The sequence below is a fragment of the Coregonus clupeaformis genome, unplaced genomic scaffold (assembly GCF_020615455.1).
Source record: "Coregonus clupeaformis isolate EN_2021a unplaced genomic scaffold, ASM2061545v1 scaf0772, whole genome shotgun sequence".
Classification (NCBI taxonomy): Eukaryota; Metazoa; Chordata; class Actinopteri; order Salmoniformes; family Salmonidae; genus Coregonus; species Coregonus clupeaformis.
The window spans coordinates 119,999-133,113 of NW_025534227.1; the positions used below are offsets into that span (position 1 = coordinate 119,999).

The 13,115-nt window shown below is 46.0% G+C and overlaps 1 protein-coding gene across 8 annotated transcripts in view; it reads left to right on the forward strand.

Moving 5' to 3' along the window:
* LOC121551101 (caskin-2) overlaps positions 1–13,115 on the forward strand; it is an 86,192-nt gene that overhangs the window by 67,146 nt on the left and 5,931 nt on the right. For 2 of the 8 annotated variants that reach the window (XM_041863639.2, XM_041863640.2), the window contains exons 8-13: positions 5,096–5,204; positions 5,451–5,559; positions 8,039–8,133; positions 10,619–10,736; positions 12,026–12,202; positions 12,451–12,528. In XM_041863639.2, coding sequence (XP_041719573.2) covers positions 5,096–5,204; positions 5,451–5,559; positions 8,039–8,133; positions 10,619–10,736; positions 12,026–12,202; positions 12,451–12,528 — 686 coding nt within the window. Of the gene's footprint in view, positions 1–2,966; positions 3,562–5,095; positions 5,205–5,450; positions 5,560–8,038; positions 8,134–10,618; positions 10,737–12,025; positions 12,203–12,450; positions 12,529–13,115 lie in introns of those variants that run through there. The other 6 variants (XM_041863643.2, XM_041863642.2, XM_041863644.2 and 3 more) reach the window with 4 other exon arrangements.

The following is a 13,115-nucleotide window of genomic DNA, read 5'->3' on the forward strand; positions in this document are numbered from 1 at the left end:
CTCTCTGGTGTGAGGCTGCAGTGCTGCCAATGTGACCCAGATCTGCCAGTGAGATGTGGCTGCTGATCTATCAGTAGTAGTTGGGACCAGACAGTTAACACTAGAACTGCTGGGTCTCGATGGACCCCACCTTCAAGCTAATGAGAAGTCATTCTGACTGCAACATTCTAACAGTGTCATTTATATATTTAATATATGCTATTGCAAAAATAATCATTTGGTTGTGTTTATGAAGGCGTTGGGTAACATCAGAATATGATTTTTTATTTTATTTCAAATAACACAATAGCATTTTCATATTTTGTTACTGTAGGCTATACGAAAAAAAGAAGAAAAACGCCAAATTTCAAGTGTTCAAGAAATGTTTGTTACAACTATGAAACAGAAAGTATATGTGTTGGAACACGGTAACAACTTTCTTTTTATAACTGCAAAATAAAAATACCCCAACCACCAAGACGCACGGTCAAAAGACGCGCGGTGAAATGATGAAAACATCAGTAGCCTAAACATCATTATAGCGTGAAGTGGCCTTGATAAATAGTGAAACTCGGTGCAAAAGCAATAATGGCATTATAATGGATAAAAGTGTCGATATGACAGCAGTCAAAAATAGTTAATTATTGTCAGCTCATGTTTACATTGTGTGCATCTTCACACAGTGGCATCAGTTGGATTTCATTTAGCTGTTATCCATTGTCCTAACAGTTGGATTTCATTTAGCTGTTATCCATTGTCCTAACAGTTGGATTTCATTTAGCTGTTATCCATTGTCCTAACAGTTGGATTTCATTTAGCTGTTATCCATTGTCCTAACAGTTGGATTTCATTTAGCTGTTATCCATTGTCCTAACAGTTGGATTTCATTTAGCTGTTATCCATTGTCCTAACAGTTGGATTTCATTTAGCTGTTATCCATTGTCCTAACAGTTGGATTTCATTTAGCTGTTATCCATTGTCCTAACAGTTGGATTTCATTTAGCTGTTATCCATTGTCCTAACAGTTGGATTTCATTTAGCTGTTATCCATTGTCCTAACAGTTGGATTTCATTTAGCTGTTATCCATTGTCCTAACAGTTGGATTTCATTTAGCTGTTATCCATTGTCCTAACAGTTGGATTTCATTTAGCTGTTATCCATTGTCCTAACAGTTGGATTTCATTTAGCTGTTATCCATTGTCCTAACAGTTGGATTTCATTTAGCTGTTATCCATTGTCCTAACAGTTGGATTTCATTTAGCTGTTATCCATTGTCCTAACAGTTGGATTTCATTTAGCTGTTATCCATTGTCCTAACAGTTGGATTTCATTTAGCTGTTATCCATTGTCCTAACAGTTGGATTTCATTTAGCTGTTATCCATTGTCCTAACAGTTGGATTTCATTTAGCTGTTATCCATTGTCCTAACAGTTGGATTTCATTTAGCTGTTATCCATTGTCCTAACAGTTGGATTTCATTTAGCTGTTATCCATTGTCCTAACAGTTGGATTTCATTTAGCTGTTATCCATTGTCCTAACAGTTGGATTTCATTTAGCTGTTATCCATTGTCCTAACAGTTGGATTTCATTTAGCTGTTATCCATTGTCCTAACAGTTGGATTTCATTTAGCTGTTATCCATTGTCCTAACAGTTGGATTTCATTTAGCTGTTATCCATTGTCCTAACAGTTGATTTCATTTAGCTGTTATCCATTGTCCTAACAGTTGGATTTCATTTAGCTGTTATCCATTGTCCTAACAGTTGGATTTCATTTAGCTGTTATCCATTGTCCTAACAGTTGGATTTCATTTAGCTGTTATCCATTGTCCTAACAGTTGACACAAATCTTAATAACTTTCACTTGCTTGACACACTCTGACATACCTTTGTTTGGTTGTAGTGCATAAAAGTCTCCAGTTTTCTCTTTGTGTTCCCGTTGTCTTGTCATTCTTCAGCACCGTTGTGGAGTACAACAGCTGTGCAGGTGCCTTATTTTGTGCAGAGGGAGGGAGCTCCCGTCTCACTTTGTTCATGGTGCAGGCCAGACTTGTTTTCTTTACAAGCAAATTGTTCGCCAATGACAGTGAAGTTAAGAAATTGTCCATGGTGACATTTCTCCACTTGCTAATGTAAGGTCTCCGACACTCACTCACCTGCTGCCCGATGTAGATATTTTCCCAGATATTGAAAGCTGTTCAGCATGTGCAATTCCGCATGTTCTCACTGTGTAGCCTACTTCAAGTAGGCCAGAGTAGACTGATAAGACTGCTTTGATTCAGTGGAATGATTTAGGGTGCATACCATTTGAAGATTATAATTAGAATGGATCAATACAATAGAATGGCTAACAATTTGTGATTACATAATTATGCATAGTTCGCTTCCCCTCGCTCATCAAATTAAGTCAAGTTGTATTTGTCACATGCGCCAAATACAACAGGTGTAGACCTTACAGTGAAATGCTTACTGACAAGCCCACTCAAATCACCCATTCTCCCCCTTTTCTCCCATCAAACTTTATTTCATTTATTTTATTGGTTGTTATATGTGTGAAATTAGTTTCGGTATAGTTTAGGTTCAGTTTCGAGGCAATCATCGAGGTGATTATCAGCTGGGCACTGCACTTTCAACTGTCGGAAGAAGGAGTGGAGCAGGCCCTACTGTCAGTAGAAGGAGTGGAGCAGGCCCTACTGTCAGTAGAAGGAGTGGAGCAGGCCCTACTGTCAGTAGAAGGAGTGGAGCAGGCCCTACTGTCAGTAGAAGGAGTGGAGCAGGCCCTACTGTCAGGAGAAGGAGTGGAGCAGGCCCTACTGTCAGTAGAAGGAGTGGAGCAGGCCCTACTGTCAGTAGAAGGAGTGGAGCAGGCCCTACTGTCAGTAGAAGGAGTGGAGCATGCCCTACTGTCGGGAGAAGGAGGGAACACCATTTTAAAAAATGACATGCCCTCCTAAATCTGGTTATAACTCCAGTTCTGTTTGTGATATTAAGATTCTAACACAGACAGTGTGATATAGAGACTTATTTAGGAAAAGTCAAGGATGGAGGGGAGCATGACTTAAATGGCAGGGTAATAAATAAATACATTTTAATGAGCAGTCAAAATGACTGTTTTAGCGGTTCTAGAGTTAAGGAGTCCTATTAGTGGTGTGATGGTCTGCCTTTTCTCTGACACACCTCCCTGGTCCAAACCACCTTACCAAAGGAACAGTCAAGGCTTTCATTAACTTCAATTGATAATGAAAGACAGAAACTGTGTATTCAACCACGGCACAATGATCTCTGGGATCCAGTCTATAGTGGCCATATGTCTTAATAACAATGCCCTGTGGTCCAATCACACGGTTATGTCACCACAATACATGCTGTAACCTGTCCCATGGTTCCACCACTTTGGCCTCGCATAGACATCCATGTAATAGAGGTATGAAAGGGGGGATATGAACAATGTGTTATTGAGTCAGTGCAGCCCCAAAGGAGGAGAGGAGAACAGGATAGGTCTCTCTCTCTCTCTTTCAGCACCCAGCCAAACCAGAGGGACAGAGAGACTTTGATGAGCCTGCCCTCCTTTGTGTTTCTAAGGTGAAATGAAACGAGCACACTGACCCAGAGCTTAGCAGCAGCAGGGCAGAGAGAGGGAGAGAGAGTGAGAGAGATTGGGAAGAGAGAGTGAGAGAGATGAGGAGAGGGGGGAGAGAGAGTGAGATAGATGGGGAGAGGGGGGACCGAGAGTGAGAGAGATGGGGAGAGGGGGGAGAGAGAGTGAGAGAGAGGGGGGAGAGAGAGTGAAAGATATGGGGAGAGGGGGGAGAGAGAGTGAGAGATATGGGGAGAGGGGGGAGAGAGAGTGAGAGAGAGGGGGAGAGGTGAGAGAGGAGAGAGAGTGAGAGAGATAGGGAGAGGGGAGAGAGAGTGAGAGAGATGGCGAGAGGGGGGAGAGAGTGAGAGAGATGGGGAGAGGGGGGAGAGAGAGAGAGAGAGGGGAGAGGGGGAGAGAGTGTGAGAGATGGGGAGAGAGGAGAGAGATTGAGAGAGATAGGGAGAGGGAAGATATATGCAGCTGAAGCACAGTATCTGTAACAGGATGAGAATAATGAAGTTCAAGTAAGGGAGGTGTATTCTTCCTCTCCCTGTTTCTATCTCTCTGTCTCTCTCTGTCTCTCTCTCTCTGTCTCTCTCTCTCTCTCTCTCTCTCTCTCTCTCTCTCTCTCTCTCTCTCTCTCTCTCTCTCTCTCTCTCTCTCTCTCTCTCTCTCTCTCTCTCTCTCTCTCTCTCTCTCTCTCTGTCTGTCTCTCTCTCCCCTCTCTTTGTCCCCAGCACGGCCCCTCTCCCAGGGCTCAGTCTTCTGAGTCATCGCTCTCTGCTCTGCAACTGAGCCCCAAAAATCCCTCTCTTTCTCTCCCTGTCTCCCTGTCTCTAAGCGACTTCTTGTTAGATTCTTGCCTTATTTACTAAAGCGAGTGGTGAGGCAAACTGATGATGCAAGTCACTGTCACTGTCTGAATCAGTCTTGTTATTTTGGGTTACTATAGATAGGTGGTGTGATTGTGACAGAGGTCATTGTGAGATGGTATGGTTGATAAGCAGGAATGCCATGGAAAGACAGACAGGGGTTATGGGTTTGTGGTAGTTAGTTACCAAACTATTTTGCATATGGGCGTGTGTGCATGCCCACTTCCCCTCGCCCAGTGTGTGTGTGCTATGTGTGCGTTTGCGTGTGTGTGTGTGTGTGTGAATATACCTCTCCTGTCACTCTCACAAACATTCCATGCTGTACATTCCCAGAAGAGCGCTGACATTCCCGCTAATATTCTAAAGCCTAACTTGTCTAATACCAGGATATGTGAGTGTGTGTCTGCATTTGCATGTGATATCTGTGTGTGTGTTTGTGCAGTGTGAATTTCCCCCTGGCACCTCAGTGAGTTGATGTGATGTGGGATGTTGAGCAGACTAGCTACGGTGCCATACACAACATGTACTGTACTGTCCTGGCATCTGGTCCTGCTGGCTCCATCCATGGCTCTGCCTCGCAGAAACCTTTACAATTCACCCTGGAGTTAACTTGTAAACTTGAAGTTGTACTAAAGTAGTATTGTGTTGTTCCTCTCTGGTTCAGGTTGCTGCTGAAAGCGGGCATCGACATCAACAGGGCCACCAAGGCTGGCACTGCCCTGCACGAGGCTGCCCTCTACGGCAAGACGGAGGTGGTCAGACAGCTGCTAGAGGTAAGACACCTGGAGGGACATCAACCTCACTTCATTTAGTCTTTAACTAGTCTGATTCAATCACTATTCTACCACATTCAACTAACAGTTGGGAACATATTGTCCAGAGTAAGTGAAGTGTATTATTGAATTGGCTATACAGTACAGTAAATTGCCGTTGACTGCATTAGAGTTGAGAACATTGTGTGTGTTGGTGTGTTTCAGTGCATATCTGATTGACGATAATGTTGTGTGTGGTTTTGACAGGCTGGTATAGACGTGAACATCCGTAACACGTACAACCAGACAGCCCTGGACATCGTGAACCAGTTCACCACCTCTCACGCCAGCAAGGACATCAAGCAGCTCCTACGAGGTGAACAGAGCACCACTCACCACTGCAATACACTGGGACAGGAGATGGTTGTTAACAAATGAAGACATTATTCCATGAAGTATCATTCTTTGGCAGTCTTTACCTCTCATTCTGTGTTTCACTCCTACTTTATTGTCCTCTAACCAGGGCTGTACAGTGCGACCATTTTACTCACATATGCGCCTAAAATTAGATGTGTGCAAACTGAAAAAGTCAAGTATGAGCACATGTGCGAGTTTTGATTTATAGCATAAGAATTGCTGCCGTAGCTCTTTTCAAAGTATTTTGGCCGTTTTGTTTCATAGCTGGTATCTAATCACACAAAGGTCTAGGCTACATAGAGTCCCATATATCCAACCTGGCGCAGAAACAGTGCCTGGGGCGCTGTGTGCACTGAGTGGTGCTGAAAGATTCATTTTTTGAAGCACACAGGCATAGAAGTTGGTTGAATTTACCCTAAAGGCTACTAAATTGTGACTTTGTCCTTGTGTTTCTTGGCTATGTATATAATTTTGTTCTCACGCTAGGTTGTTTTACAATGGTCGTTTGTTTGAGCTTGCTCAACTCAACTGCTAGTGAAGGGACATCGGAGAATCTCATCTCTCACAGACAGACATGCCAATATATGAATATTTTTGTCAATATGCTGAATATTTTTGTCTCCCCTAAGTGACTCAAATATTTGAGGGTACATTGTACTTGCTTAAGCATGGAACACCACAAAAATATTTTATTCATGAACTTTTAGTCATTTCTTATCATAACACTCTTCCTCAAATACTGTCATTGTGCTCCTAAATGTATTTGTGTGTTGAAAAGAAAATCAATTTAGGCGCACGTGCTCCTTGGAAACAATGTCAGCATAGATTCCTGCTAGCGTATTTCTTTCTTTGTCCTTTTGTGTAGTGAACCGACTCTGAGTTCTGCAGGACAGAGTGTTCAGAGGTGTCTGTGTGTGTTGGGAGAGGAGACAGACTGAGACAGAGCCAGTGCAGACGCTCCTATAGCGAGAGCGGCCCAGAGGAGAGACTGAGGGATATGATATGCTCTAAACTGTAATTCACCAAGCAGCTGTGTTTAACATCAGAGAGTACAGGTTACATAACCCTATCAGCTCCCACACACACACACACACACACACACACCCAAAAGACTAGGTGTGTGTGGGTGCGTGTGTGCGACCTATGCGTTTGTGTGTGCGTGTGGTACGTGCCACCCTTGTGTACGTGCGCATGCATGAGAGTGTGAGTGTTTTGGACCTCTGCTGTTTGTGCTATCTCCTCTGTAATCCAGCAGGCCTGGGTCTTTGATCTGCTTCTAGCAGCCTGGGAACTCAGGCCATAATGAGCACTTGTGTTCCTCAGTCAGCAGCCTGCTGCTTCAAACATGGAGGCTATGGAGAGAGACTTCCTGTTATGATCCAGCTCTCTCTCTCCCTCTGTGTTCAGGGCAGAGTGAATAACAGATTAATAGAACACAATCAGCCACCACGCCTCCTCGTCATGGATTACTTATTGATGTGTACCAACCAGTCAGAGGCTGAATACAGCACTGACTGACTCTGCTCTCTGACGTCACTGCATTCCATACCAGTGCCGGATGTGACTGATAAAAAACAACATGCATTGGGATTGTAGCAGCTTCTGGGTATATTCCCTTAAGGGGATTGAAAAGGTGTACATGTCAGTATCTATCAATCATTCAACTGTAGTTTCTTCCTGCCTTCCTTCATACCAATTCCCTGAACTAACTTTGTATGTGTGTCTCTCTCTCTCTTCCCCTCCTCCTCTCTCTGTCCCCCCCTCTCTCTGTCCCCCCCTCTCTCTGTCCCCCCCTCTCTCTGTCCCCCTCTCTCTGTCCCCTCCTCTCTCTGTCCCCCCTCTCTCTGTCCCCCTCTCTCTGTCCCCCTCTGCTCTCTGTCCCCCCCTCTCTCTGTCCCCCCCTCTCTGTCCCCCTCTCTCTGTCCCCCCTCTCTCTGTCCCCCCTCTCTCTGTCCCCCCTCTCTCTGTCCCCCCCTCTCTCTGTCCCCCCCTCTCTGTCCCCCCTCTCTCTGTCCCCCCTCTCTCTGTCCCCCCCTCTCTCTGTCCCCCCCTCTCTCTGTCCCCCCTCTCTGTCCCCCCCCTCTCTCTGTCCCCCTCTCTCTGTCCCCCCCTCTCTCTGTCCCCCTCTCTCTCTGTCCTCCCTCTCTCTCTTTCTCCCCTCTCTCTCTTTCTCCCTCTCTCTGTCCCCCTCTCTCTCTTTCTCCTCTCTCTGTCCCCCCTCTCTCTGTCCCCTCTCTCTGTCCCCCTCTCTCTGTCCCCCCCTCTCTCTGTCCCCCCCTCTCTGTCCCCCTCTCTCTGTCCCCCTCTCTCTCTGTCCCCCTCTCTCTCTGTCCTCCCTCTCTCTTTCTCCCTCTCTCTCTTTCTCCCCTCTCTCTGTCCCCCTCTCTCTCTTTCTCCCCTCTCTCTGTCCCCCCCCTCTCTGTCTTTCTCACACACAGATGCTACAGGTGTCCTGCAGGTGAGAGCTCTGAAAGACTACTGGAACCTCCACGACCCCACCGCTCTCAACATCCGGGCCGGGGATGTCATCATGGTAGGCAGCAGGATCACACACACACACACACACACACACACACACACACACACACACACACACACACACACAAATACACATACACACACACACACACACACACACATACACACACAACCATCTATTTTCTGTGGTAACTCCTCAGATGGGCCTCAGCTGGCATTGCAGTGTTGTTCCCACACTCTGTACCCAACCGTGCCCCCATGTTGTCTGTTAGGGCAGGTGTGTTTTCCCTGTGAACTGTCAGGCTCATTCTCTCTAACAGGTGTTTTAGTAGCAATGAGGGAGACAGGCTGGTGTTTATTATGGGTGGCTTCATGAGTAGTCAGTAGGCACAGTATGTAGATATGTGTGGACTAGAGAAGGGCTTTTCAGCTGTTCCATGTAGTTCAGCTATTCCACAGCTAGCACACCTGATTCAACATGTTAACTAATCACCAAGCCCTTGAATAGGTGAATCCGATAAACTAGTTCAGGGCTACAACTAAATTGTGAAACGTCTGTGGGTTCCAGAGGATAGGTTTGAAAACCACTGGACTATAGGACAGTAAACAAACAAACAACCCATGTGTCCATTAATAGGTCTACTTGATGTGATCAACTTACAACCAGTCATACTGTAGCACATACAGTCGCTAGTGAACGTCTACACACCCCTTGCACAGTCTTCACATTTTGCTGCCTTAAAATGTAATCTCAAAAGGGAATACATATCATTTTTACCCTACCGATCTACACAACCTACTCCACGTTCCCAAAGTTAAAGACAAATTATATAATTTAAAAGAAATACAAATAAAATAAAAAAAGATATCTTGATTGTGTATGTATTTACACCCCAGAGTTAATACCTCATTGTAAAGCAGCAAAATGTGAAGACCGTGACAGGGTGTAAACTATCACTGTACTGCACCTGATGTGTGATCTATCAATTAAAGGTCCTGTAGGTCCTTAGGGGTATGGCGTACAACAGGTGAACTTCACTACCCATATTCCTGAGGGGGAACTAGTTTATAGGGAGAGAGTACAGTGAGCCCCTATATCTGAAGGATGGATCTCTTTGAGCCCAGAGAGAGAGAGAGAGACGGGTAGGGACAGGCCCTGGTATTCATCTATCACTTCCTCTCAGCAATGACTTAACTACTACTGTCATACTCATGGCTGTCTCTCACACACACACACACACACACACACACACACACACACCTTCTCATGAACCCTGGCCTGTTTTTCTTCTTGGGAGTGTGTCGGTCTATTCTGCTGCAGTGCAGCGTGAGGTTGCTTCAGTACCAGAGAGAGACGATTTAGAAACCCTGCCCTCAGGTCATCCACCTCACCCATCAGCAAGCCTTTCCACACCCCAACACCTCACACACACATGTACATGTTAGATACTGGGCAAAAGGTTATCTGACGTCTTAGTAGGGACTGGTGCCGAACTAAAGCGCAAAACTCACCAGAAGCGGTCGGGCAGAGCGAGGCGGGTGAAGAGGACAGGACAGGCTGATAGCGATGTTGTGTTTCCATAAGTGGATTAATTGGTCTAATTTAGCATGTATGGTAAAGCCTCAGATCTTAGCTACCTCTTCCAATTAGCAAAAAAAAAAGTTTATAATTACCCAAAAAATATTATTTAGTGTTACTACAGCGCCAGCGATAAAAAGCAAAAATAGAGACACGTTCTAATTGAGCGAGGCGTCAAAGTGGACAGCACGCCCGCCAGGCTTTGCTTGGGTTATTATCATTGAAAACAATGCATTCTAAAATAAATCGCACGCGTGCCTTGAGTGAGTTTAGGCCTTTAGAAAAAGATGTGTTGCCAACTTGAGCGGGTCAATTCATATCAAAGTATTTTTCTATAGCTGCCAATCTGGCCCATTCAGTACATGCCATTTCCCCCTCTACCCACAACTTTTACCAGACACACAACCCAACACCCCTCTTCTTCCTTCATACCCTCAGCCCCTTAACCCTAATGTCCCTGGCTTGTATCCTCTGACTAAGGCTGCTAAATTAGGGAGCAGAGACTATGGTCTTGGTATTAGCAGCTCATGTGGACAAATGGACATGATCAGAAACACATGACTACTGTCATCATCTATTCATGTGCTTGACCTTTTGGTTCTCTCTTTGGTTTGTTATTGTGTGTCCATGTACTACAGTTGATCTCAGGGCTGCTTTTGTATCACCCACCCAACTTATGTAAAGCGTCTTTGACATTCTGAAAACCAACCATACAGAGACATAGATACACAGATTAAGTTGTTAACATACAGAATGTGTTTCAAGTTGGAACGTGTACTTTCTGTCAATGTCCCCGAACTGCACACTCCTTTACACACGTTCATAAACAGTGGAAATAACACCACTGTTGTTATAAAATCTCACAGACCTCCTACCTGCCTCAATATGGAGAGACACAGGGTAGTAATAGCCATCTGATTGGTTTAGACCTGTCTAAATGTTTTGATTGGCTGCCTGGCAGGTCCTAGAGCAGCACATGGACGGGCGCTGGAAAGGGCACATCCACGACAGCCAGAGGGGCACCGACCGGGTGGGCTACTTCCCCCCGAACATTGTAGAGGTCATCAGCAGACGCTCAGGTCAGTCACACACACACACCCTATAAATGCAGTGTAATCATTAGCTATTCCCCCCTCCCATCTGAAAGCAATGGGCAAAGAGAGAGAGCCCTCTGACATTTGCCTCTTTCATTGCGTAACCGTGGCACCCACAGCAAATGGAGGATTCGTAGCTTGTTGAGTCAGCATCCGGCATGTCGGAACATCAACACACAGACACACTCACACACTCACTAACTCACTCATCTCCCAGACATGTCAGCACACTCACAATGCAGGATTAAGTCAGAGATGGAAATGGCTTGGAACTGCAGGAGTCATCTGCTATTGTACATGATGTAGAAACTCCCAACCTTACCCACGCAGTCCACCTCTAATACCGGTTAGATTAACAGAAGGTGTCAGTTACCTACCTAACACCACAGAAGAAGAGAATCCGCCCCACACCACCTCTTTGATGTGCACTAGAGGGAGAAATCCCTGACTGAATAGGTTGTGGTGGTGACACTCATGGAGCAGCTTTGACAGAACAAGGAGCAGCTCTGCACTGCAGTCAGATGAAAATGACTCTCATGTTTCTGTCTTCTCTGCAAATCTGTCACCACAACAAAAAGATCAGGGGAACGGGAGACCCATCTTAAATTCTCCCTCTGCACCTACTGTACCTTCAGAAAGTATTCACACCCCTTTACTTTTCCCACATTTTGTTGTGTTACAGCCTGAATAAAAATGTCTATTGACTCAGGGGTGTGAATACTTATGTAAATGAGATATTTCTGTATTTGCAAAAATGTACACTTTGTCATTATGGTGTATTTTGTATAGATGGGGGAGAAAAAAAAATCTATTGAATCAATTTTGAATCCAGGTTGTAACACAACAACATGTGGAATAAGTCAAGGGGTATGAATACTTCCTGAAGGAACTGTATCTCCCTTGGCTCCATTGTATATTGTGTGTAATATTGTGTTTAATGTATCTCTCACAGTCATCAATAAATAAATCCCCCCCTCCCCAACACACACACACACACACTGATTGGTTGTATCGCTACACATCATCACTGCATTGGAAAAGCAGTGGTGGCCCCTCTTCATTACAGGTTGGCCCCTCCAGAGAACACTCCATTTCCCAGACTGCCTTGGTTGGACTAATCCCTAATGCTTCCAATCCATCCCTTGCTCCTATTTTTCTCTCTTCCTCCTCTTCCTCCAGCATCTCTCCATCCATACCATGTAATGTCCACCTCTAACCATCAGCTTGCGTTAACCTCCTTTCTGTCTGTGTGTCCTACCTGTTTGACCCTGTAGGGGGCACCCTGTCCCGACACGCCTCTCTGCCCACCCAGCGCCAGCAGCTCCTCTCCAGAGCCCCCCTCTCCTCCAGCCTGAGTTCAGCCCCCCAGATCGACGACTCCTACACACTGTACACCCCCAACAATCCCCACCTGGCCCTCCCCCACGCCAACGGCCTCAGCGCCAACCCAGGTATACACACACTCACACCCTTATACATGCACTCAGAGGAACGGACGCACATCGAAACAGGTATACGGTACTCAGCCCCCTAACCAGCCAGACAACTCCTCCACCACTGTGAACCGTGGTGAGGGCACAAGGACACCTATGTTCGCCCCTTCTAAACCCGTCTCATGCCCAGGCCCAGCCAATCCCCAGTGCTGCTCTGTGGACCATGGTACCCCCATGGCCCAACAGAGTGTTGTTATGTCTGATAGGTCGGCCTTCCAGCAACCTCTCTCAGGCTGGTTGTCCCCTGGAGGACATCTGGGTGCTCAGGAACTCACACACCGCGGGTAAGAGTCCCTCCACTGTCCCTCCACTGTTCCCCAATGACAATAGCTGGCTGTCTCTGCCCCCTGTCCCCACGCTCTACCTTTGTCATGTGCCAGCTTCAAACTGAGCTTCCCATAGCTCCTGCTGTTCTCCCTGCTGCCACAATATGGGACCACCACCAGGAAGCCCCTGTTCCAGTAACCAAAAAAAGTGACAATCTCGACATTCTACAGAACACTGCAAGCTTAATGGGTGCTCTGTGTACTCAGTGTCACTAGCTGTAGGAATTTTCCATTGTGGATGACCTTTCATCTGGACTGTAGTTGTAGTTTACCCCTGTAGTTCTGTAGTTCTGTACCCTTGGCTGTTGTTGCTCTATGCCTGCAGCTCCACTCCGCTCCACTCCACCATGCAACCATCTCCCTTGGCTTTGTATGGCAGCAAAGGACTTCCTGCCCTGGCCTGTGCCACCCCTTGATCTATGATGACTTGGCTGGCTCAGTGACACAGTCCACAGCCCCAACCTCTGCCATCCTCTGCCAGCTTCAGTTAGAATCATGTGGATGTCTGTGTGACTGTGTTGACGTGAGGTCTGGAAGGACACAGA